A 27,555-nucleotide genomic window follows, 5' to 3' on the forward strand; every position below is an offset into this window, starting at 1 on the left:
AGACCATCCTGGCCAACCAGCATGGTGAAACCCCGTCTCTGCTAAAAATACAAAAATTAGTTAGGCATAGTGGCACACACCTGTAGTCTCAGCTACTTGGGAGACTGAGGCAGAAGAATCACTTGAACTCGGGAGGCAGAGGTTGCAGTGAGCCAAGATCCTGCCACTGCACTCCAGCCCAGGTGACAGAGCCAAGACCCTTCTCAAAAAAAAAAAAAAATAGCTCACTTCAGCCTTTAACTCCTGGCTCAAGGGATTCTCCTGCCTCAGCCTGCTGAGTAGCTGGGACTACAGGCATGTGCTACCATGCCTGGCTAATTTTAAATTTTTTTGTAGATACATGATCTTACTATGTTGCTCAGGCTGGTCTTGGACTCTTGGCCTCAAGCAGTCCTCCCTTCTTGACCTCCCAAACTGCTGGAATTACAGGCCTGAGCCACTGCATCTGGCATCATGGCATGTATTTAAAAGTTAACTTTATAATAATGTATTACAGAGCGCATGTTCATTATAGAAAGTCCAAACATTATAGAAATGCTTAATTTCTAAAATGGAAGTTCCTGTAATTGCACTCACAAATATGACCACTGTTAGCAAATTGGCATATTGCCTTGAGCACTTTATTAACATACTGATCTGCATATACTTTTTTAAATATATAAAACTTAGAACTTGCTTTAATCACTTACCAATAACTCTGATACCCTTAATTTTATAGTATATGTCTTTTTTTTTTTGAGATGGAGTCTCACTCTGTCTCCCAGGCTGGAGTGCAATGGCGCCATCTCAGCTCACGGCAACCTCCGCCTCCCAGGTTCAAGTGAGTCTCCTGCCTCAGCCTTCTGAGTAGCTGGGATTACAAACAGCTACTACCAAGCCTGGCTAATTTTTTGTATTTTTAGTAGAGATGGGGTTTCACCATGTTGGCCAAGCTGGTCTCAAACTCCTGACCTTGTCATCTGCCCACCTCAGCCTCCCAAAGTGCTGGGATTACAGGCATGAGCCACTGTGCCTGGCTGGGTTCAGGTTTTCAAAAAGTAGCCTCTACTTTAATATTTGAGCAGGAGACTAAGAGGAATATAAATTATTCCTAACCAACCTGTTTCTTATGCAAACTGCCTTTCTCATTGCCTCTGCCTTAGTGAAAATGAAATTAAAGTCTTACCTTTTCTAATTCTATACAGGGTCAAAACTTTTTTACTGTCACTGTCAACAATCTTCTCATTTGCTTTGTCTTTTGAAGTAAGCAGAAGGATATAAAACAAGTTGTAACGTTGTTTCACATAAAGCAGTGCTGCTTTTTAGGGGAGAGAAGTATAAAGAATAGAATTGACTTTCAAAAAGATGTGGCCTGCCGGATGAGGTGGCTCACACCTGTAATCCCAGCACTTTGGGAAGGTGAGGCAGGCAGATCATCTGAGGTCGGGAGTTGGAGACCAGCTTGGCCAACATAGAGAAACCCCGTCTCAACTAAAACATAAAATAGCTAGGCGTGATGGCGCATGCCTGTAATCCCAGGTATTCTGGAGGCTGAGGCAGGAGAATTGCTTAAACCCAGGAGGCGGAGGTTGCAGTGAGCCGAGATAATGCCATTGCACTCCAGCCTGGGCAACAGGAGTGAAACTCCATCTCAAAACAAACAAACAAACAGACAAAACAGATGTGGCCTAGAAAATAGATATAAATCTTAATACTAAAAACCAAAGAAAAATATGTAATTTGAAGTGATTGTTCAGATGCAGTGTCTCCCAGATTTTCAATTAATTATATAAAGAATTTTAAACAAACATACCTACCATATGGCAATTTCCACAGGGAAATTTGCTGGTAGCTGTCTTCCTTACAAAAACATTTAAAAATGCAAACTGAAGATATTTAAAACATTTTTTATAAAAAATTGAGAAGCTTGCGTATTCTTTTGTAGTTTGAGGAAACATTCCAAAGAAAAACACTTTTTAAATTCAGTTAAGAAATATTTACTTTATAAATGACCAAGAACTAGTTCACCATATTAGATCAGTAAAGAAGTTTACCAAGGAGAATTTATACAGTAGATAGTCAGAAGCCCCAAATTATTTCAGTCTTGCTTGTTATTCTACATTTGTATATATAAAAGCATGAATGCTAATACTTTTCTATAAAAGTAATAGATATTCAAGTTAGACTTTGATGAGGCCTAAAAAATACTGGGGCTTTTTTTTGCCAATTTGTATAAATTCATTCTAAAAGGTCTTTTTTCTTTTTTTTCTTTTCTTTTCTTTTTTTTTTTTTTGAGACAGAGTCTCACTCTGTCGCCAGGCTAGAGTGCAGTGGTGCAATCTTGGCTCATTGCAACCTCTGCCTCCTGGGTTCAAGTGATTCTCCTGCCTCAGCCTCTCGAGTAGCTGGGACTACAGGTGCCCGCCACCACACCCAGCTGATGTTTGTATTTTTAGTAGAGACGGGGTTTCACCATGTTAGCCACGATGGTCTCGTTCTCTTGACCTCGTGATCCGCCCACCTCAGCCTCTCAAAATGCTGGGATTACAGGCGTGAGCCACTGCCCCCAGCCAAAAGGCCATAATTTTTAAATCCTGAAATTTTAATTTCTGGGGACAAATTTCAGAGCTACCTTATTTCACTATAGCTCAGAGGTTTAAAATTATACTTGAATTTTTTTTTTGTTGTCCCAGTAGTAATTTGAGATCTTCAGAAAAGGATATTTCTCCTACTTTTATTGATTTAGACCAGAGCTTAGATTGGAACAGAGAAGGAAAGATGGATAATGAACTGAACTGAAAATTCCAAGATCACCATAAACCTAAACCACATCTTATAAATCTGGGAGACACTGCTGCTTCTTAGGTCATGCTTGGTTTTCTTGTTGACGACTTTTCCCACCCGCATGCCTAGCAAGAGGAAAGGAACTAACTTCACAGAGTTAAATGACAAGGCAATAATGGGAAATTAAGTATGACTTTAGATATGCTGGTACATCAAGAACTCAAATTCTATTTGTGTGAGATACGAGGTTCTGGTGACTGTCCTGTAACTCTCTACTGTTATCACAAATCACCCCTCCCAGTTCTTCAGACAAAATAAAAGCATAAAGAGACATGGATTTCCTGCTTTTAAGTAGAAGAAAATAATAATATCCTGCATTTGTTGAGACAGGAGATCAAGATTGGGTGGGCATATATACCATTTTTCACCTATTAAAATAGCAAGGGTTATTTTAAGTGGGATTACTTCATGTTGGCAAGTGTACTGACATGGACATGCTTATATATTGCTGGTGGGGGTATAAAAATCGTACAGATTTTTGGGGGGAGCAATTTGGCAGTACTTACTATGATCCTTAAATTTTACTTTGACCCACTAATTTCTCCACTGAAAAAGATGTTCAGTGTAGTGTTAACTAAGTTCCCTGGCCAGGCATGGTGCCTCCATACTTGTAATCCCAGCACTTTGGGAGGCTAAAGCAGGAGGATCACTTGAGGCCAGAAGTTCAAGACCAGCCTTGGCAACATAGCGAGACCCCACTGTCTCTGCAAAAAATAAAAAAAATTAGCCAGGTACAGTTGTGCATATCTGTAGTCCTAATTATTCAAGCGGCTGAGTCAAGAAGATCCCTTCAGCCTAGGAGTTTGAGGCTGCAGTGAGTTATGATTGTGCCACTGCACTCTGACCTGGACAACTTGGTTCTTTTTTTTTTTTTTTTTTTTAAAGACAGAGTCTCTCCCAGGCTGGAGTGTGTGGCACAATTTTGGCTCACTGCAGCCTCCGTCTCCTGGTTTCAAGCAATTCTCTTGCCTCAGCCTCCTGAGTAGCTGGGATTACAGGCACACGCCACCATGCCTGGCTAATTTTTTTTTTCCCCAAAGTGATAGGATTACAGCAGGAGCCACCATGCCCAGCCTTCAACTTGGTTCTGATGAGTGGTTTGGAACATCCTAGCCAGTTTTAATTTTATGTAGAATAGATGAATGGGTGTCTTCCCTTCTTGTTCACCTCCTGGATCTAGAACTATCCTAAGCATAAATGTTAAGTGGTATCTCAAAACCCCTGTAATGTGTATCCATATTATAGAAACAATATTGAGTAACATCTTGTTCAAGCATTAGCCAGTGTGATTGCTTTTCTCTGTAGTTTCTATATAGGTGGAGAAAGGAGTTTTTTAGAGACTTTAATCACTGTAAATGTCCTTCAGAATACCTGTGAGAGTCCTAGAAATGAGACCAAAGTGGGGGAGGGGGGAACTAAAAGGAAGGGAAAGGAAGAAAGGCGGGAAGTGGGGAGCAGAAAGAAAACAAACAAAACGAAAAACCCTGGCACCAATATGACAGCTTCAAACTGCTGTATCCCCAGGGCTAACAACATAGTACCAGGAATTTTTTTCTCTGCTTTCAGGCCTATAATGAGGAAATTTCTGTCTGACCAATATCAGGGGCACATCAGCTGCTGTACTAAGTTTCTTCACATATCCTGGAATTGTGGTGAGTTTGAACCCATTAGCTACCAGTTCTACAACTGTTCTTGGAGTTGTGTGGATGCAGTCCAATTAGATATATAGAATTACTGATTTATCTGTGCTAGATCTTAGTAAGCTCCCATTACTTTTGCATTAGGATTAATAGAGGTGGAATTTAAGATGTGCTTTGGGAAATGGGTATGATTTGGACACATGGAAGTGAAGAAATGAGTGAATCAATATAAATAAGGATACAGGAAAAGTCAGAATATACCTTTCTGCAAGTAGTTTACTGGGTTGTGGTGGCCTGTGCTTCTGCTTGGAATCTTTTAGTGGGTTTTCTTGTGCAAGCATTTTAAGTAGTAAGATGTTTGAGGGGACAGAAGAGAAGAGATGGTTGGAAAGATGAATTTATACACAAGGCTTTGGACTACATTCTTCAGACAATAGGAAACCATAGAGACTCTGAAATCGGGAGTGGTCTGGTATGAGTTGGGTTCTAGGACAATCAACCTGGCAACCTTGTGTAAAGGAATGAGAGAAGGGAAGAGGGTCTGGGCAAGGAGATCAGTTAAGAGGCCAGTGCAGACACAAAAGGACAAGTATTGTATGAGTCCACCTACCTAGAGTGTCAAACTCATAAGGACAGAAAGTAGAATGGTGGTTGCCAGGGGAGAAGGGAACGGGGAGTAAATTGTTTAGTGGGTATAGAGTTTTAGTTGGGGAAAATGAAAAAGTTCTGGAGATGGCTGGTGGTGGTGGTTTCACAACAATGTGAATACTTAGTGCATTGAACTGTACATGTAAAAAAAAATGGTTAAAATAAAGCAGCAGCACCATTACAGTGGCTGTTCTGGGTTAACCAAGGAATGTCAGCAGTGGAAACTGAGGGGAGTAGGTAGGCTAGAGAACAATTTCAGATGTGGTTTGGCACCTGATTAGATGTAGCGGATAGGGACAGAGAGTGGTCTGCAAAGGTTTAGAGAAGCATTTTCCAAACCTTGATTGAGCATGAGAATTAACCACCTGGGCAACCCTTAATAAAATACAGAAGAGTGTGCTTCACACCAGACTAACTGTAGTACTGGTTTAGATCCTGGGTGGCGAGAAAGATGATGCTAATCCTAATAACTACAAGAGTGAGCACAGGAGCAGGGGGATAAAGGATGATGAAGATTAGTTCTTGTTTGGATATGTTGAATATGAAGGATGGGGCAGTACCCAGGTGGTGGGAATGGGGCCAACAGGAGATACTGGTTCTAGAGAGCTGTGTCAAACTAGAGATCCAGCAGAAAGCTGACAGGGATGAGAGGATAAAGTGAGAAGTGCTAACATCAGAGCCTTAGGGAACACCTAGATTATAGGGCTAGGAGGAGAAAAAAGGCACTTAAAAAATAAATGGCCAGAAAGAAGGAATACAAAACAGTTGGTAGAGTGCACTTGCCATACATATTGGAACTGTCGAGCATAAGGATTGAGAAAGGGCCTTTGGATTGGGTGAGAAAACATTAATGACCCTTTAGAATGCTGTTTTAATTCAGAAGAGATTAAGGAGTGAAAGGAGAGAATAGAAACAATAAGCAGAAATTGTTTTGTTTTGATTTTCAAGGAATGGTGAAGGGAGGGAAGAGCCAAGTCTGGGTTCGTCAGGTCAAGGGAGTGCTTTTTCAGTTGGGGTAAACTTGGTACTATTTTAGAGGCCAGTATTTCTTTTTTTTTTTTTTTTTTTTTTGTGGCAGAGTTTTGCTCTGTCACCCAGGCTGGAGTGAAATGGCGTGATCTCAGCTCACTGCAACCTCCGCCTCCTGGGTTCAAGTGATTCTCCTGCCTCAGCCTCCCAAGTAGCTGGGATTAGAGGCATGTGCCACCATGCCCCGCTAATTTTGTATTTTTTTAGTAGAGACGGAGTTTCTCCATGTGGTCAGGCTGGTCTCGAACTCCTGACCTCAGGTGATCCGCCCGCCTCGGCCTCTCAAAGTGCTGGGATTACCGGCGTAAGCCACCATGCCCGTTAAGCCAGTATTTCTATGGAGCACTTGTGTTTCATGGATCTTCTGCCTACCTCCTACCTCCTTTTCTCTCTAGCCCTTTGATGGTGGAGTGTCTGCTTTCTCTTCCATACTTACTTCCTTGCTTGTGCTGGAAGTTTTCCATTGACCCTTCTAGGTCCGCTCCTTCTCTACATGCCATCTGTCCCAGGATGCTGACCTGCATGGACAACATCAGCAGACTTCCTTGGCCTTTGGTTTCTGTTGGGTTTGGCCAATGTAGAGCCCCAGTAGGACATTGGAGGGAAAGAAGGAGGAGGGTGAGGTTGGAGCATTTATCCCCTTGGCACCCAATTTGAATCTAGCTGAATTGACTGAAAGTCCTACTCTCATGTCTGTCTCTGTAGGGCTCTTTTCTTCTGGGTTTGATACCCACTTTCTTTCCTAGTTCCTTCAGGCCTAGGGGTGGAAACAGCCACTCTGTTAATAGCCCTGGGATACTACACTCTATTTTCCCATGTGGTTTCCCTGCACTCTGCCCATACCTTCATAAGTTGTCCCTCTATTAAATCCCTTACTATGGTTTCCTGCTGGGATCCTGACTGATACAGTGATCTTATCCAGTTTCATGGCATTAAATAGCAACCATATGCTCATAGTTCCCAAATTCATGTTTCTAGCCTATACCCATTTCCTGAACTGCAGGCTTATACATCTAGCTGCCTGTTAGACTTGATTGTGTAATGTATGTCTCAAGTTCCTGATGTTTCTTCTAAACCTGTCAAGGGGAACTCTATCCTTCTAGTTGTTCAGGACAAAAATCTTGACATTATCCTTGACTCTTCTTTTTGTCACCCCCTTATGTAATCTGATGTAGAATCTGACCACTTCTCACTACCTCCACTACTATTCCCCTGGTCCAACTCCCATCATCTCTCTTCCCTGATAACCTGCCAGCTGGTCTTCCTGCTTCTGCCTTGGTCTTCTTTCATTCTATTTTCAACATAGTGGTCACTTGCTCCTGAAAATCTCCCAATAGCTTCCCATTTCAGAATAAAAGCCAAAGTCCTTGCCATGACCTAAAAGGCCGTACATGGTCTGCCTCCCAGCCCCATTACCTTTGTGACCTCATTTTTTACTCTGTCCCCCTCACTTACCCAGCTCCAGTTACTCTGGGCCCCCTTACTGCTTTAACACTGTCTCCCTGGCTAGAATGCTTCTCCCAGATATTTGCATGGCCAACTCCCCCATCTCCTAAAGTCTTTGTTCAAACATCTTCTTAATGGCTTACCCTAACTACCATATTTAAAATTACAAACTGACACCCCGGGCAGCATTTCCAACCCCTTCCCTTGCTGTGTTTCCTTTTCCCATCACACTTAACATCTTCTAATATACTGTATAATTTACTTATTTTATTTTGTAATTATCATACTGTAAAATTGAATTTTTTCCCTTAAGGTATGCAGCTGTATGAATTTGGACATATACATAATTTATAATACCTACATAAATTCTTGTAACTGTCACCACAATCAGGATGCAGGACCGTTCCATGGTTTCAGAAAACTCTGTTGTGCTACCCCTTTATAATCATATCCTTTCTTACCCCTAACCCTTAGAAACCACAGAATTTTTTTTTTATTTTTATGTATTTATTTATTTTTGGTCAAGACAGGGTCTTGCTCTGTTGCCCAGGCTGGAGTGCAGTGGCACATTCTCAGCTCACTGCAACCTCCGCCTTCCAGGTTCAAGCCTCCTGCCTCAGCCTCCTGAGTAGCTGGGATTACAGGCATGCGCCACTATGCCTGGTTAATTTTTGTATTTTTAGTAGAGGTGGGGTTTCACCATGTTGGCCAGGCTGGTCTTGAACTCCTAACCTTAAGTGATCTGCTCACTTTAGCCTCTCAAAATGCTGGGATTACAGGAATGAGCCATGGTGCCTGGCCAGAAACCACTGAATTTTTTGTCATATAGTTTTTTCTTTTCAATAATGGGATCATATAACTTTTGAGACTGGTATAATGCCTTTCAGATTCATCCAAGTTACTGAGTTATAAATAGTTCATTCCTTTTTATTTCTGAATAGTGTTCTATTCTATAGCTGTATCACAGTTTATCCATTCGCCATTGAAGGAAATTTGGGTTGTTTCCAGTTGTGGTACTTACGAATAGAGCTGCTAAGAACATTAGTGTACAGGCTTTTGTATGAATGTAAGTTTCTATTTCTCTAGAATTTCATTAAATTTTTAATTACATTATTTTTTGCATACTTTATTCACTGACTAATAATTCTACGTCCCTAAAACAGTTCCTGGTATATAGCAGGAGCTCAATAAATTAGTGAATATGCTATGTTATTTTAGAATGAAGAGGGAGAGTGAAAGAGTCACCCTGAACTCATTCAAGGTTCATGTCACCAGACTCTAGACTGCAGTCTACTCAAACCCCAAATGGCCAGGAGACTTGAGCTGAAAGACACCTGCAAGTTGAGAATGTAAAAGGCTTTTTACTCAAAGTAAAGCAATTCCTTCCTCATGTTTTTGGTGGTCATTTATCAGGCTCCTGACTTGAGAGAGGAGCTTGGGATGAGGTTGGATAGAATCCTCCTGAGAGAATACTTTAACAGTAACTGTCAGCATAACTCATTCCTGTGCAGAATGCACAGCCAGATCTTCCACTCTGAGAATAATCCAGGAACAAACTTGCTTGCAAAAGCAGGGAAAATAATGTTGTGTGACTAACTTAGTTTCACTTAAACTCATAGTAAAGAACACCAGTTGGGACATGAAAAAGTAAGAGTTAGAGATAAAGAGGAACATAACGATTATATGAGAAGTTGATGTTTATAAAATAGGTTGATCCATTTATCCAAATTTGTGTGTTTGCAGCCATAGGCTGTGTCTGCGCTATTATGTATCTTTTTGGATAAGGTTTTTTTTTGTTTTGTTTTGTTCGTTTTTTTTTTGAGACAGAGTTTTGCTCTTGTTGTCCAGGCTGGAGTGCAATGGCATGACCTTGGCTCACTGTAACCTCTGCCTCCTGGGTTCAAGCAGTTCTGCCTCAGCCTCCCAAGTAGCTGGGATTACAGGCACCCACCACCACACCCGGCTAATTTTGTATTTTTATTAAAGATAGATTTTCGCCATGCTGGCAAGGCTGGTCTCGAACTCCTGACCTCAAGTGATCCACCTGCCTCGGCCTCCCAAAGTGCTGGGATTATAGGTGTGAGCCACTGTGCCCAGCCTGGATAAGCTTCTTTTTTTTTTTTTGACTGAGTCTCACTTTGTAGCCCAGGCTGGAGTGCAGTGGCACAATCTCAGCTCACTGCAACCTCTGCCACCTGGGTTCAAGCGATTCTCCTGCCTCAGCCTCCCCAGTAGCTGGGATCACAGGTGCCTGTCACCACACCCGGTGAATTTTTATATTTTTAGTAGAGATGGGGTTTCACCATCTTGCCCAGGCTAGTCTCGAACTCCTGACCTCATGATCCACCCACCTCAGCCTCCCAAAGTGCTGGGATTACAGGCATGAGCCACCATGCTCAGCCCCGGCCTAGATAAGCTTTAAAAAGCCAGGGTGGGCATGGCGGCTTAGGCCTGTAATCCCAGCACTTTGGGAAAGGCCGAGGTGGGCGGATCACTTGAGGTCAGGAGTTGGCAAGCAGTCTGACCAACATGGTGAAACCCCGTCTCTACTTTAAAAAAAAAAGCCACTTAACAGGTGGGGTGCAGTGGCTCATACCTATAATCTCAGCACTGTGGGAGGCCAAGGCGGGTGGATTGTTTGAGCTCACCAATTAGACACCAGCCTGGGCAACATAGCGAAACCCTGTCTCTACTAAAAATACAAAAATTAGCAGAGTATGGTGGTGTGCGCCTGTAGTCCCAGCCACTCAGGAGGCTAAGAAGGGAGGATGGTTTGAGCCCAGGAGGCAGAGGTTGCAGTCAACTGAGATCACGCCACAGCACTTCAGCCTGGGTGATAGAGCCAGACCTTGTCTCAAAAAAAAAAAAAAAAAGCCACTTAACTAGCGTTCAGTTTAAAATCAGACGCTGCCTCATACTCCAAACATGGAACTCTTCATAACCTTATTCATTAGAGTTTAGAATTCAGTAAGAATCAGTTGGATTCTGGATCCCATCCAGTGCATTATAATATTTGAAGCCTCAACAAGATTTCAGTTTACAGGTCTTTCATGTTTAAAGTTTGAGCAAGAGGCTGGTTGGTGGCTCATGCTTGTAATCCCAACGCTTTGAGAGGCTCAGGTGGGAGACTTGCTTAAAGCCAGGAGTTTGAGACCAGCCTGGGCAAAATAGCAAGACCGTGTCTCTACAAAAAACTAAAAAATTAGCCAGATGTGTTGGTGTGTGCCTGTAGTTGCAGCTACTCAGGAGGCTGAGGCAGGATCACTCGAGGCCAAAAATTTGACATTACAGTGAGCTATGATTGTGCTACTGCACTCCAACCTGGGGGACAGAGTGAGACCCTGTCTCAAAAATAAAATTAAGATAGAGTTTGAACAAGGCTACAAAATAAGTTTTCTTCGTTTCTTAAATAACTTTTAAAAATAAATGCTGTGGACTTACAAAAATTTTAAATACACACAACGACATAAAGAAAAAAATGCAATCCTACACCTGTATATAAGCACTATTGATATTTTGATAGTACATGTGTACAGTACATGTATGTGTTTTTGTCACTGTAAAGAAGAGAAGGGATCACAGTAATGCTTTTGGGGTGGGAGGAAGCCCCCTTCACATTCAGTAAAAGGGATACATGAGACCGGGCGCGGTGATTCACGCCTGTAATCCCAGCACTTTGGGAGGCTGAGGTGGGCACATCACGAGGTCAGGAGATCAAGACCATCCTGGCTAACACAGTGAAACCCCGTCTCTACTAAAAATACAAAAAATTAGCCAGGCGTGGTGGCGGACGCCTGTAGTCCCAACTACTCGGGAGGCTGAGGCAGGAGAAGGGCGTGAACTCAGGAGGCAGAGCTTGCACTGAGCCGAGATCACACCACTGCGCTCCAGTCTGGGCGACAGAGTGAGACTCTGTCTAAAAAAAAAAAAAGAGGCGGATACATGAATGGAAGAAAGAAAACTAGCTTCAGCATCGGAACACTCAAAACAGTTTGTAAACATCAGTGTTTGATTAAATATTTTGAGGATTATCTTCAACTATCAGGAAAAATGAAATGATTCTGAAATATGTTGTGGGTTCTGAGTTGAACTGAAAGCTCCATGTGGGGGTGTAAAGGCTCTGCTTATCCAGCCACGTGTCCAGGTTAAGATCTTTTTTTTTTTTTGAGACGGAGTCTCGCTCTGTCGCCCAGGCTGGAGTGCAGTGGCCGGATCTCAGCTCACTGCAAGCTCCGCCTCCCAGGTTCACGGCATTCTCCTGCCTCAGCCTCCCGAGTAGTTGGGACTACAGGCGCCCGCCACCTCGCCCGGCTAGATTTTTTTTGTATTTTTTAGTAGAAACGGGGTTTCACCGTGTTAGCTAGGATGGTCTCGATCTCCTGACCTCGTGATCCGCCCGTCTTGGCCTCCCAAAGTGCTGGGATTACAGGCTTGAGCCACCACGCCCGGCCTAAGGTCTTAACATAGGACTGAAACAGAAGACTGTTAACTTTTCACCATTCTCAAACTTCAGGTACATTAGAAACAGATGTCCATCCACAGCTCTTCTGCCATATGGATGGCTAATTAGATGGGGGTATGGACTGCATTGCCATCAACTCAGATAAAATCCATTGCTCTGTTAATAAGGCAATACATAAATTGTATGCGTATGTCTGTTTTTGTTTTAGGACGTGTGTAGTAATCAGTTCATTGATGCTACTGTGTGATTGAATGAACTTCTGAGTAGATCATTAAGGGTTCTTTTCTAACCACTATATTATTCAGCACTTCATTTAGAATGTCTTTAATTTTCTCCAGTTGGTAGCCCAGTAGTGTACTGCCTTAAATGTTCAAAAAGCATGCCTCTGCCATTTGCAGTACCTGAAACCTTAGGAATTTCTGCCAGAGTTCTTCAAAGCATAAAGCTAAAAAGTATGTGTTGAAATGCCTGAGTCAGCTGCTCGAGGGATATACTGACTGCACTCCTGCTGATTTTTCTAGGGTAAAAAAAATCTCCTTTGTGACCTGAGGCAGCTAGCTTTTTCTCTACCCAGAAGCACATGTATTATAACTATGCACAAAAAGCACAGAGATATACTACATCTAAATGCTAGCATTGGAATTGTTATATTTTCTATTATACTTAATTTCAGTAAATCTTTGTGTGTGTGTGTGTGGTGTGTGTGTGTGTGTGTGTGTTTTTGAGACGGAGTCTTGCTCTGTCGCCCAGGCTGGAGTGCAGTGGTGCGTTCTCGGCTCACCGCAAGCTCTGCCTCCTGGGTTCACACCATTCTCCTGCCTCAGCCTCTGGAGTAGCCGGGACTGCAGGTGTCCACTACTACGCCTAATTTTTTGTATTTTTTTTTTTTTTTTAGTAGAAATGGGGTTTCACCATGTTGGCCAGGATGGTCTCGATCTCCTGACCTTGTGATCCGCCCGCCTCGGCCTCCCAAAGTGCTGGGATTACAGGCGTGAGCCACCACACCCGGCCTAGTAAATATTTTAAAATAATGTATAAGAAAATAACTGTAACTCTTCTACTGATTACCATTAACATTTTTTAACTCTTCTCTAACTTTCTAATTTAGGGAAGGAAAAAGAAAGGTACCTACTATATTTATTGAATGTTTAGTATGTGCCTGAAATTTTTATTTGCTTAGTGTTACACTCATTTTGTAGATGAGGACCTCAGAACAGTTAAGGGCGGTCACATAGCTTTGAGTAGCAAGCACAGTTAGGATTTGAACCAGGTCTTCTTGATTCCAAAGGCATCTCTATGACCACATCATGCTGTAGAATTAGCTATCAACTATTAGGCCAATAAAAGACTATCATCAACCTTATTAAATAAAACCAAGGCACAGCACAGTAAGCATAATATACTACCATATGTATGATCAGATACACATGCACGTGTATGTGTTTACTTTCATACATACTTAGCATACCAGGCATCTCTTCGAATGGTTGCCTCCAGGAATGGAGACAGGGTAGCTAGAAATCTGGACTTTTATTATAAAACCTTTTATACCTCTTGAGTTTTGTTTTATGTGCATGTTTTACCTATTCACAGGAGAAACTGTGTGTACCACTGTGCCCAGCCAGTTTGTCTAGTTTTTGAAACAAGAACACCATGCCTCAAGTGACAGTAATTGTAGTCATGACTGAAGTAAAAGAAGAGTTTCATGAGTTTTAAAATTGAACTTAAAAAAGCTTCCTGTTCACTAAAAGTTTGATTTTCATTTGGGGCTACATTAATGGAAATAGAGTATTTTGAACAAGCAAGGGGGATCAGTTGAGTTGGCTTTGTGTTTATTAGATCATACCTTATCTTGAATATGCTTTATTTTTGCACTTTTAAGAACTGTAATGATTTTAAGAACTGTAATGACCTGTTTACATAGCTGTCTCCCCTGTAAGGCTGGGCATTCCTTGAGGGATAGAATCCATGGCTCATTTGCCCTCGTGTCTTTACTAGCTAGCCTAATTCCCAACACTTGATAGGTAGCTAATAAAAGTTGATTGAATTGAATGGAAATAGAAATACTTAGCTTAATACGGGGAGAAGACAGAAGAGAATTATCTGTCTTCAGATAATTACAGAGTTCTCATGTAAAAGAGAGATTAAGTTTGTTTTATATGACTTGAGAAGACAGGGAACCAATGGGTAGAAGTATGGAGAAGTTTCTAAAGGTTGAGTCATCTAAAGCCTGGATGGGTCTTTGAATCTATCTCCAGCGGATTCATGGCTCTTTAACTTACTTTTTTTCCCCCACTTTTTCTTTGTTTGTTTGTTTGTTTTTGAGGCAGAGTCTTGCTCTGTTGCCCAGACTGGAGTGCAATGGCACAGTTTCGGCTTACTGCAACCACTGCCTCCCGGGTTCAAGCGGTTCTCCTGCCTCAGCTTCCTGAGTAGTTGGGACTATAGGCGCGTACCACCACGCCCACCTAATTTTTTGTATTTTTGGTAGAGATGGGGTTTCACCATGTTGACCAGGCTGGCCTCGAACTCCTGACCTCAAGTGATCCGCCTGTCTTGGCCTCCCAAAGTGCTGGGATTACAGGTGTGAGCTACCACGCCCAGCCATTTCCCCCACTTTGTTATAGATATAGCATGTATATGAATACTTTAGTTATCATTTATTATAGGAAGCAAAATTACTAACCTTCTTTGATTTTTTTGTTCATAGTCAAGTTCATCCGAGAAGTAACACCATATATCAAGAAGCCATCATTAGTATCAGATCTGCCATGGGAAGGTGCAGCCCCCCAGTCACCAAGCTTTAGTGGCAGTGAGGACTCTGGTTCGCCAAAACACCAGAACAGCACCAAAGACAGGAAGATCATCCCTCTCAAAATGTGCTTTGCTGCTAGAAACCTAAGCATGCCGGATCTGGAAAACAGGTGAGGTGTACCTAACAAGAACATCACACCTACAGCTTTACAAACTTAAGGACATGTTGCAGTATTATATGACTGTTAACTCAATTATACAGAGGAAAACATCAGTCTGAGGTGAGAGATGCATTTTTGGGGTTCTACATTTTAAGTTATTCTACATATATACATGTATATGTGTAGAAAAAATTTTGGACAGGCACACAAGAAACTGTTAATGGCTTTACCCCTAGGTTGTCAAATAAGATTAAAGGAGAGAAAGAAAGAGGGGGCATCTTCTCTTCATTTTATATCTTTCCATAATGTTATTACTTTTTTCACTATGAATATGTATTACTTTATAATTGAAAGAATTCTTGTTAAAGAGAAATTTTTAAGTATCTCCTTAGATGGAAATTCCTTAGACTGTAGGTAGTATAGAGTTAGAGATCTGCCTTATGGTTTTGGCTGAATCAACCAGCAATGTGACTCTGGCAAGTTAGCTCCCCTTGACCTCAGTTTCCTCATTTGCAAAATGAGAAAATTAGATTGGATGATTTCTGATGTCCCTCCTAGTTTATGTGTTCTATAACTTTGTCTTCATTAACTCAATAAAGTGGCACTGGTAGACCAAATGTTAGGTTAGAGATTAGGGGAAAAAATAAGATGAAAATAACTTGCCCAAAGACATAGTTAAGGACAGACTTTTTGTTGTTGTTGTTGTTGTTGTTGAGACGGAGTCTCGCTCTGTCGCCCAGGCTCGAGTGCAGTGCAGTGGCCGGATCTCAGCTCTCTGCAAGCTCCGCCTCCCAGGTTTACGCCATTCTCCTGCCTCAGCCTCCCGAGTAGCTGGGACTACAGGCGCCCGCCACCTCACCGGCTAGTTTTTTGTATTTTTAGTAGAGACGGGGTTTCACCGTGTTAGCCAGGATGGTCTCGATCTCCTGACCTCGTGATCCGCCCGTCTCGGCCTCCCAAAGTGCTGGGATTACAGGCTTGAGCCACCGCGCCCGGCCAGGACAGACTTTTTATAATGTGTTTTCACTATTATGGTCTCCTCTGATCTTAATGCACAGCCAGGTGCCTGATCAGGATGGAGTGGAGCACAGAAGACACCAAGAAACTGAATAGCCTCTTTGGGTTTTTAAGACCTCCTTGGGTATTTAAGGCTTCAAAGCTTCTGCTCTGTAGTATATTACATGGTTTGCTGGAATGAACTGAGCTCTGCAGTCAGATAGATCTTGGTTTGAATCCCAACTAGGTCACCTGCTCAAAGTAAGGTTCTGAGCAAGTCCCTTCACTTCTATACACCGCCATGTCATCATCTGTAAAAAAAAGGGATAATGGTACTTAGTGTGCCAATTAAATGAGATGGTACCTGTAAAGGCCCTTACACAGAGCCAAGCACATACAGTAGATTCTCAAGAAATAGTATTTTTAAGAAGTCTTAACTCTGCTGGGCACAATGGCTCACACCTGTAATCCCAGCACTTTGGGAGGCCAGGGTTAGAGAACTGCTTAAAGCTAGAATTTAAGACCAGCTTGGGCAACATAGGGAGACCCCGCCTCTACAGCATTTTTTAAAAAAATTAGCCAGACTTACTGGCGTGCACCTGTAGTCCTAGCTACTTGGGAGGCTAAGGTGGGAGGATCACTTGAACCCAAGAGTTCAAGGCTGCAGTGAGCTAGGATTGTGCCACTGCACTGTAGCCTGCGGACAGAACAATATCCTGTCTCTTTAAAAAAGAAAAGTCTTAACTGACTACTATGTAAACACATTTTGAAAATTATATTCTGATATATTTAAATTGTTGCTTTGTTTTAAAAGTTCAAGACATTGTAGAAATTACTTTGTGCTACGTATAGGTTTATTCCTGGAAGGTTGTATGTATGTTGAATCATCTAAGTGCAACACAGCTTGATCTTTAAAGAAATTCTGTATTCTTTTCATAAAGTAAGAATTTAATTTGGGCTGGGAGAGGTGGCTCACTCCTGGAATCCGAGCACTTTGGGAGGCTGAGGCAGGTGGATCACTTGAGGTCAGGAGTTTAAGACCAGCCTGGCCAACATGGTGAAACCCTGTCTCCACTAAAAATACAAAACTTAGCCAGGCGTGGTGGCAGGCACCTGTAATCCCAGCTACTTGAAAGGCCGAGGCAGGAGAATTGCTTGAACCTGGAGGCAGAGGTTGCAGTGAGCCAAGATTGCGCCACTGCACTCTAGCCTGGGTGACAGAGCGAGACTCTGTCTCAAGAGAAAAAATTTAAAAATAAATAAATAAATAAATAAAATAAATGAGATACATTTGAGCCAGACATGGTGGTGGCTCACACTTAGCTCAGTACTTTGGGAGGCTGAGGCAGGAGGATTGCTTGAGGCCAGGAGTTTAAGACTAGCTTGGGCAATATAACAAGACACTATCTTTACCAAAAAAAAAAAAAAGAAGAGAGAGAAAAAAGAGATACATTTATATAGAGCCGTTGGTCTGTTAATCATGGGCTTTTTTTTTTTTTTTTTAAGTTTGGGACCATAGAGAATTAAGTAGAATAGAGAAACAATGTGATAAAGAAAAACAAATTACAACTACATTTGTCAACTAGCTGTCAGGCTGAGAAAAGTACAGAGTCAATTTTGTTATAAATCATTTCTTTCTTTTTTTTTTTTTTTTTGAGACAGGCTTCACTCCCATCGCCTAGGCTAGAGTATAATGGCATGGTCTCAGCTCACTGCAACCTCTGCTTCCTGGGCTCAAGTAATTCCCCTGCCTCAGCCTCCCAAGTAGCTGGGACTACAGGTGCATGCCACTGTGCCCAGCTAATATTTGTATTTTTTGTAAAGAAAGGGTTTTGCTGCATTGCCCAGAGTGGTCCCCAACTCCTAGATTCCAGCAATCTACTTGCTTTGGTCTTCCAAAGTGCTGGGATTACAGGCATGAGCCACCACGCCTGGCAATAAATCATTTCTGAGAATAGGTACCTATAGTGCTGCTGATGTAGCTGGGTATTGAAGAAAAAGGCAAAACGTTAGAAAATTTCTATAGAAACCCAGGGTTGTGGGAGTGGGCAAAGAAGGAAGGAAGATGATATGACTTGGCTGTATTGCTAAATGTTGTGCTACTTCATCATTCACTAAGGATTGAAGTCCAGTAACCTTGGTCTTTGTTAAAACTTGGGGGCTGAATTCTCTGACATATTTATACACTAAAGACATTTGGTGACTGTCAGATGTGAAATAGATCTTCAGAACCAAATGGAGAGGGCAGTTTGGGGCTACCAGAGTTGTGCTATTATACCTTCCTTTTCAGTAAATGATCAGTCTACTTGACCATGGCATACTATATAAGGAAAGGTCTTAGAAGATCCACGCTAGTTTTGAGATTCTCAGTCTTAATGCTTCAAAGCAACTTGTTCTAATTTTACTTAAGATATCAAAATTTGGCCGGGTTCAGTGACTCACACATGTAATCCCAGCACTTTGAGAGGCCAACGCAGGTGGATCACTTGACATCAGGAGTTTGAGACCGGCATGGCCAACACGGTGAAACACCATTTCTACTAAAAATACAAAAATTAGCCAGATGTGGTGGTGCACGCCTGTAATCCCAGCTATTTGGGAGGCTGAGATAGGAGAATTGCTTGAACCCAGGAGGCAGAGGTTGCAGTGAGCCAAGATTGTGGCACTCTGCAAGACTGTGTCTCAAAAAAAAATTTTTTTTAAATAAAAAATTTTGCACATCATTTGCTTTTTGTAAAATATAAGGTTGGAAGAGATTCAAGGTTATTCCTATGATGATACCACTTATACTTGCATTTCCATGTGCTTTTTAGACATAAGAGCAATAGGATTACAAGGAGTTTGCAAAAATATGCATAACTTCGACTATACTCATGGGAATATGAACATCTGTGTGTCTTGGCAGAAAAAATGTACAGAACCATTAACTAATTAGACCTCAGTTATGAGAGAAGATAGAAGTTAGGAAGATAGGCTTCGTAATGTTGGTCAGGCTACTTGTTTTCCACAAGCCTTGCATTTCCCCTGTATAAAATAAGATTATAGGAGGATTAAATAAGACAGTAATTATAGAATCAGTAAGTTCTCAAGTTATTATTATAGGCATTGTTAGTGTCCTTGTGACCTTAAATAAGTTCCTTAATTTCTCTGGCCCCCTGTTTTCTCTGTCTGTAGAATGGTCGTAATATCTGCTCAACTATATACTTTAGAATGAGAATAAATAATAATCTATAAAATAACTTGGGGCAGGGGGCTGGTGACTGTAATCTCAGCACTTTGGGAGACCAAGGTGGGCAGATCACTTGAGGCCGGGAGTTTGTGACCCTGTCTCTACTAAAAATAACAAAAAATTGCCCAGGCATGGTGGCACACACCTGTAATCCCAGCTACTCAAGAGGCTGAGGCATAAGAATCACTTGAACCTGGGAGGTGGAAGTTGCAGTAAGCCGAGATTGTGCCACTGCACTCCAGCCTGGACACTCCAGGTGACAGAGTAAGATTCTGTCTCAAAAAGAAATAAAAATAAAAATAAAATAATAAAATAACTTGGATCTCATTGGTCCTTAAATTTATCTCATCTCTGTTAAAGGAAATATTCATTTGTTTATCCTTTTTTTATTGATGGTCACTTGAACAATTTCTAATGTAGAGTTAGTATTAATAAAGTCACTGAATATTTTTGTACTTTCCTTTTTTTTTTTTTTTTCTTCTGGTTTAAAGGCCTCAGAAACTTTTTCATTTCTGTGGGGTAAATTTGTAGGAGTGGAATTGCTAGGTCAAAGGATAGGTGCATATTTAGTTTAAAAAAAAAAAAAAAAACTAGTCCAGGCGCGGTGGCTCATGCCTATAATCCCAGCACTTTGGGAGGCTGAGGCAGGCAGATCACCTGAGGTCAGGCGTTCGAGACCAGCCTGACCAACATGGAGAAACCCCGTCTCTACTAAAAATATAAAATTAGCTGGGCGTGGTGGCTCATGCCTGTAATCCCAGCTACTCGGGAGGCTGAGGGAGGAGAATCGCTTGAACTCGGTAGGCGGAGGTTACGGTGAGCCGAGATCGCACCATTACTTACACTCCAGCCTGGGCAACAAGAGTGAAACTCCGTCTCAAAAACGACAATAACAATAGCAACAAACTGCCAGGCTGGGCACAGTGGCTCATGCCTGTAATCCCAGTACTTTGGGAGGTCGAGACTGGTGGATCACCTGAGGTCAGGAGTTTGAGACCAGCCTGGCCAACATGGCGAAACCCCATCTCTACTAAAAATAAAAAAAATAAAATAAGATAAACTGCCAGACTTCCTTCCAAAGTAATTGTGCCATTTTGTGCCATTTTATGTTCCCGCCATTATATGAGAGTTTTCATTGTTTCACATCCTCACCAAAATTGATGGTATCAGTCTTTTTAATATTTACCTTTCTGGTGGGTGCATAGTGGAATCTTTTTGTGGCTCATCCTTCATTCTTATCTAAAGCTGTCACTTTCTAAACCAAAAATGTGTTTGACATTGGAGGGAAATGCCTTTTTTTTCTGCTTTACTACTTTGATTTGGTTCCATAGAGCTGAGACAAAGTAAAAAGTGCTAATGATCAGAATGAGTAAGTACAGGGGAAGAAGAATTTTACTCCCTTCCTCTACCTTGAGTTTTCAAGACCTCATTTGGTGCATCTTGATGCATCTGGTAATTATAAGTATTTCATTTTGGAAAGCAAACACTTAATAAATAATGATGAAGTCCAAGGAGAGAACACAAGCCCCTTCCTTAGCAATCAGTATTGTAGGCAGTGTGAAGTTTAGGAAGAACAAGGTGTTCTTAAATACTCCTTTTGGGGCTGGGCGCGGTGGCTCACGCCTGTAATCCCAGCACTTTGGGAGGCCGAGGCGGGCGGATCAGGAGGTCAGGAGATCGAGACCATCCTGGCTAACACAGTGAGCTAACACAGTGAAACCCCGTCTCTACTGAAAAATAAAATACAAAAAAATTAGCCGGGCATGGTGGCGGGCGCCTGTAGTCCCAGCTACTGGGGAGGCTGAGACAGGAGAATGGCGTGAACCCGGGAGGCGGAGCTTGTAGTGAGCCGAGATGGTGCCACTGCACTCCAGCCTGGGCGACATAGCGAGACTCCATCTCAAAAAAAAAAAAAAAAAAAAAAAATTAAAATACTCCTTTTGGAAATGTAAATCCATGTTCTTTGCATTGGTTCACAGTGCCTCAGTCATCTTCACATTGGCTATTTTCCATGTAAAAGGTAAATTTTGCCTTTATAATGTATAAAATTATATGATTATTACTAAGTTGAACACTTAAGTTATTTCAAAGACTTTGCTAAACAGGAGAAATAAGCTAGACTTATAGAATCCTGTGTACCTAAACATTGATTTGATTCATCTGATCAAAATCTTCATTGCATTTCTCAGAAAATCCTCAGTGGTTTGACAAGAGGCCAAAACTTCAGACATTATAGCTGTCTCCTCTTCTCCCTTGTGGACCTGAATGATTACTGGCAGACTGCCTCCATATTTTTATTAGCAAAGTTTTCATTGGAATTTTCTTTTAAAATAGCAGTAGCCTTTACAAATTACTTTGTCCCCTTTGTCAGTTGTAATGGTTTCTTCAAAGGTGGACTCTTTTGGATCCTAGACACATCAGTCCTATTTTGGAGCTTCTTTTCTGTTTCTTCTAATTTAATTTTCTATTTCACAATCCCTTTTCAAGAAAAATTGCAAAATGTTTATTTTCATAAAAAACTGGTTAACTGGCTGATCACAGTGGCACACGCCTGTAATCCCAGCACTTTGGGAGGTCAAGGCGGGTGGATCACTAAGTCAGGAGATCGAGACCATCCTGACTAACACAGTGAAACCCCATCTTTACTAAAAATACAAAAAATAAGCTGGGCATGGTGGTGGGTGCCTGTAGTCCCAGCTACTCGGGAGGCTGAGGCAGGAGAATGGCGTGAACCCAGAAGACGGAGCTTGCAGTGAGCCCAGATGGCGCCACTGCACTCCAGCCTGGGCGACAGAGCAAGACTGTGTCTCAAAAAACAAAAAAAAAACTGGTTAACTGTCAGTGGAAAATAACTTACTGTCTATTCTCATATTTTTTCAGCCCAGTGGTCCCGGTATCTACTTGTGTTTAATCAGGCTTAGTTTTATTTTATAACAGATTTATTTTCCATTCTTCCAGTTTTTAATAACTAGGATCTGAGACATCAGGATTTTCAGAAGTTAGACTGTGTCAAAGGAGAAATGTCTGAGAGATTGTCCTAGAAACTGTATGGTGTGTAAAGACTTTCAGAAGGTGAACATTCTGTGCCTCAAGAAGGATGAACTGATTCCTATCTGTAGTGCTAAGTAGGTCAGTAGGAGGAGTGAAGGAAATTTCTGGTCAAGGTTTTGCGGCTGAACTTTAGCATGTGCTTAAAAGATGTTATACTGGTTACAGTGCCAAAGCAGCTAGATGGAAATAAATAGTCCCTCTAGAAAATAGTCAGCCTGATATACGATCTGAAATAAGAGCATCATTGCGTCCCCCACCCAGTTTCGTGGGATGAGGGTGATTCTGAATCTTTTGCTAGAATGAGGGTGGGGCAGTCACTGGCCACTGGGTGTGGGGCATGCTGACAGGCTTTCAACTATACCACGCAGAGGAGTGCTGCATGCTTTACTCCCACTTCCAGAGGTAACTGGTACCACCGCTTCCCCGGCCTCTTAGGGATTCTCCAACATGGATTGGCTGGGATTTCGCTCTTTCCACTTTTCTTAAGTCAGCTAAGTCATTTAACTCCTCTGTTTACTAGCCTCCAAAATTTTGTTATAGTGACTCCTCTCCTGTTCTCCCTGGATTTGTAAGATTATACTTTAAAAAAAAATCCCGGCCGGGCGCGGTGGCTCAAGCCTGTAATCCCAGCACTTTGGGAGGCCGAGACGGGCGGATCACGAGGTCAGGAGATCGAGACCATCCTGGCTAACACGGTGAAACCCCGTCTCTACTAAAAATTACAAAAAACTAGCCAGGCGAGGTGGCGGGCGCCTGTAGTCCCAACTACTCGGGAGGCTGAGGCAGGAGAATGGCGGGAACCCGGGAGGCGGAGCTTGCAGTGAGCTGAGATCCCGCCACTGCACTCCAGCCTGGGCGACAGAGCGAGACTCCGTCTCAAAAAAAAAAAATCCCCCGGCCGGGCGCGGTGGCTCACGCCAGTAATCTCAGCACTTTGGGAGGTCAAGGCAGGCGGATCACGAGGTCAGGGAGATTGAGACCATCCTGGCCAGCATGGTGAAACCCTGTCTCTACTAAAAATTAGCGAGGCCTGCTGGCAGGCGACTCGGGAGCCTGAGGCAGGAGAATGGCGTGACCCCGGGAGGTGGAGCTTGCAGTGAGCCGAGATGGCGACACTGCACTCCAGCCTGGGTGAAAGAGCGAGACTCCATCTCAAAAAAAAAAAAAAAAAAAAAAGCATGTGGGGGCCAGGCACGATGGTTCATGGCTATAATCCCAGCAGTTTGGGAGGCTGAGGCAGGTGGATCACCTGAGGTCAGGAATTTCTGACCAGCCTGACCAACATGGTGAATTCCCGTCTCTACTAAAGATACAAAAACTAGCCGGGCATGGTGGCACATGTCTGTAATCCCAGCTGCTCGGGAGGCTGAGGCAGGAGAATCACTTGAACCCAGGAGGTGGAGGTTGCAGTGAGCTGAGACTGCGCCATTGCACTCCAGCCCGGGCAACAAAAGGTAAACTCTATCTCAAAAAAAAAAAAAAAAAAAATTGAGTGGGGGCCGGGCACAGTGGCTCATGCCTGTAATCCCAGCACTTTGGGAGGCCAAAGCGGTCGGATCATGAGGTCAGGAGTTCAAGACCAGGCTGGCCAACATTGTGAAACCCCGTCTCTACTAAAAATACAAAAATTAGCCAGGCATGGTGGCGGGCGCCTGTAGTCCCAGCTACTGGAGAGGCTGAGGCAGGAGAATTGCTTGAAACCGGAAGGCGGAGGTTGCAGTGAGCTGAGATCAGCCACTGCCCTCCAGCCTGGGCGAAAGAGCGAAACTCCGTCTCAAAAAAAAAAAATTTTTTTTATTTTAGAGATGGGGTCTCACTTTGTTGCCCAGGCTGGTCTCAAACTCCTGGCCTCAAGTGTTTTCCCTGCCTCAGCCTCCCAAAGCATTGGGATTATAAGCGTGAGTCACTGTACTTGATCTAATTTTTTTGAATTGTGGTAAAATACACATAACATAAAATTTCTTAATCATTTTTAAGTGTACAGGTCGGAAGTGTTAACTATATTCATATTTTTGTACAACCAATGTCCAGAAATTTTTCTTCTTGCAAAACTAAAATTCTCTACTCATTAAAAACCTCCCTATTTCACCCTTCCTTCAACTCCTGGCACCTACCATTCCACTTTCTGTGAGTTTGACTGCTCTAGATACTTCATAAAAGTGGGTTCATACGTTATTTCTTCTTTCGTGACTGGCTTATTTTACTTAGTATAATATCCTTAATGATGTGTGTTGTAACATGTGTTAGGATTTCTTCCTTATTAAGGGTGAATAATGCCATTATATGTATATACTACATTTTGTTTATCCATTCATCCATTGATGGACATTTGTGTTGCTTCCACCTTTTGGCTATTATGAATGATGCTGCTATAAACATGGGTGTACAAATGTCTCATAAAATTATTTTTTAAGTTGATTGTTTTGATCATGTTGCCCTCCTATTGAGAATCCTAAGTGATTCTATGTTATTAATAGATTCTATGTTATTAATAATTCTATGTTACCAATTAAGGCCAGGTGCAGTGGCTCACCCCTATAATCCCAGCACTTTGGGAGACCGAGGCAGGCGGATCACTTGAGGTCAGGAGTTCGAGACCAGCCTGGCCAACATGGTGAAACCCTGTCTCTACTAAAAATACAAAAATTAGCCAGGCTTGGTGGTCTGTGCCTGTAATCCCAGCTACTTGGGAGGCTGAGGCAGGAGAATCGCTTGAACCCAGGAGGCAGAGGTTTCAGTGAGCTGAGATTGTGCCACTGCACTTCAGCCTGGGCGAAGAGCAAGACTCCATCTCAAAAAAAAAAAAAAAAGTTACCAATTAATATTCAGACTTAATCTGCTGTGCAAGACCCTCTAAATTCTGGAACAAAGCTACCTCTTAATTTACTTAGGGGAAATCAAATAAAGAGCTCATCAGAACTGTGTCTAAATGAAAAGCAAATAGCTTAAAACTTGGTATCTAAAGGTTTTCCTTTGAGTAATATGAACTTTCAAATAGACTTTTCTAAAGCCTTTTGGCTGTTCACAACTCTTATTTTATATCTTCTGTTTTCTAGAACTTTTGTCCTATTTTGCTGTTACCATAGAACTTTGACAGCATATAAAAGATGGATAGACTGGCAGGTAGGCCTGGAAGTAGCTAGATGATCTACTTTTTTCATCACTGTATCTCCAATATCAGTGCCTAGCACAATATTTGGCATATAGTAGGTGCTCAATAAATGTTTATTTAAGAAAGTATAGACCAACCAGAATTAAAATGAAAATGAATATTTGCAATACAAAATATGACAACTTAAAGTATTTGGAATTATAAAGGGTTTAGAAACTGTGACAAAAGAGCTTCAAAGCAGAAATGCTAGTGTACTTGTAAATTGCTTATCTTTTTGACACGTGGCATAGAATCTGATGATAGTGCCTTTAGGCAACAAAAACTGTCTTCAGAAAATAATATAAAGAAAACTCTCTCCCTGGTCATTGGCAGTTTGTCAATTTGTAGCCGACCGTGAAAAACACTCCTAATTGCTTTTTTTTTTTTCCATTTTAAAAGATATGTGTTCACAGCAGAGTATATATATTATTTATTTATTTATTTGACTTTTAAAATTCATCTTTGCAAGAACTTTGATTAAAACACAAAACAGTATTCAATAGATTGCTTTATAAAGAATTTGTTCAATGTATATTTTAAATATTTTAACTGTTTTCTTTTTTTTTTTTTGAGACGGAGTCTAGCTCTGTCGCCCAGGCTGGAGTGCAGTGGCCGGATCTTAGCTCACTGCAAGCTCTGCCTCCCAGGTTTATGCCATTCTCCTGCCTCAGCCTCCCGAGTAGCTGGGACTACAGGCGCCCGCCACCTCGCCCGGCTAGTTTTTTGTATCTTTTAGTAGAGACGGGGTTTCACCATGTTAGCCAGGATGGTCTCGATCTCCTGACCTCGTGATCCGCCCGTCTCGGCCTCCCAAAGTGCTGGAATTACAGGCTTGAGCCACCGCGCCCGGCCAAAATATTTTAACTGTTTTTTTTTTTTTTTTTGAGACGGAGTCTTGCTCTGTCGCCCAGACTGGAGTGCAGTGGCGCAATCTCGGCTCACTGCAAGCTCCGCCTCCCGGGTTTACGCCATTCTCCTGCCCCAGCCTCCCGAGTAGCTGGGACTACAGGCGCCCGCCATCTCGCCCGGCTAGTTTTTTGTATTTTTTAGTAGAGACGGGGTTTCACCGTGTAGGCCAGGATGGTCTCGATCTCCTGACCTCGTGATCCCCCCGTCTCGGCTTCCCAAAGTGCTGGGATTACAGGCTTGAGCCACCGCGCCGGGCCAACTGTTTTCTAAAGGTTACTTTTGAAATATAGATTGTTCTCGGTGAGCATTAACTAATACAGAACAGTCATAGTGTTGATCCCTTAACTGTTTTTCTACCGTAACTCACTGGATGAGTAATCATATAAAAGTACCCAAACACAGTTCTAAATTTTCATAAAGAGTAATAATCTGCTAATTTTGTTTTTTCTTTTTCTTTTTCTTTTTTTTTTTTTGAGAGGAAGTCTCGCTTTGTCACCCAGGCTGGAGTGCAGTGGTGCGATCTTGGCTCACTGCAACCTCCATCTCCTAGGTTCAAGCGATTCTCCTGCCTCAGCCTCCTGAGTAGCTGAGATTACAGGTATGTGCCACCACGCATGGCTAATTTTTGTATATTTTAGTAGAGACGGGGTTTCACCATGTTAGCCAGGATGGTCTCGATCTCCTGACCTCGTGATCCGCCCGTCTCGGCCTCCCAAAGTGCTGGAATTACAGGCTTGAGCCACCGCGCCCGGCCAAAATATTTTAACTGTTTTTTTTTTTTTTTTGAGACGGAGTCTTGCTCTGTCGCCCAGACTGGAGTGCAGTGGCGCAATCTCGGCTCACTGCAAGCTCCGCCTCCGGGTTTACGCCATTCTCCTGCCCCAGCCTCCCGAGTAGCTGGGACTACAGGCGCCCGCCATCTCGCCCGGCTAGTTTTTTGTATTTTTTAGTAGAGACGGGGTTTCACCGTGTAGGCCAGGATGGTCTCGATCTCCTGACCTCGTGATCCCCCCGTCTCGGCTTCCCAAAGTGCTGGGATTACAGGCTTGAGCCACCGCGCCGGGCCAACTGTTTTCTAAAGGTTACTTTTGAAATATAGATTGTTCTCGGTGAGCATTAACTAATACAGAACAGTCATAGTGTTGATCCCTTAACTGTTTTTCTACCGTAACTCACTGGATGAGTAATCATATAAAAGTACCCAAACACAGTTCTAAATTTTCATAAAGAGTAATAATCTGCTAATTTTGTTTTTT

The 27,555-nt window shown here is 42.4% G+C and overlaps 1 protein-coding gene across 1 annotated transcript in view; it reads left to right on the top strand.

Moving 5' to 3' along the window:
- SNTB2 (syntrophin beta 2) overlaps positions 1–27,555 on the top strand; it is a 122,606-nt gene that overhangs the window by 50,626 nt on the left and 44,425 nt on the right. Inside the window, exon 2 of the mRNA XM_033218820.1 lies at positions 14,759–14,972. Within this exon, the coding sequence (XP_033074711.1) occupies positions 14,759–14,972 (214 nt within the window). The remainder of the gene's footprint in view (positions 1–14,758; positions 14,973–27,555) is intronic.

This window comes from Trachypithecus francoisi, unplaced genomic scaffold (assembly GCF_009764315.1).
Source record: "Trachypithecus francoisi isolate TF-2019V2 unplaced genomic scaffold, Tfra_2.0 Lachesis_group10, whole genome shotgun sequence".
Classification (NCBI taxonomy): Eukaryota; Metazoa; Chordata; class Mammalia; order Primates; family Cercopithecidae; genus Trachypithecus; species Trachypithecus francoisi.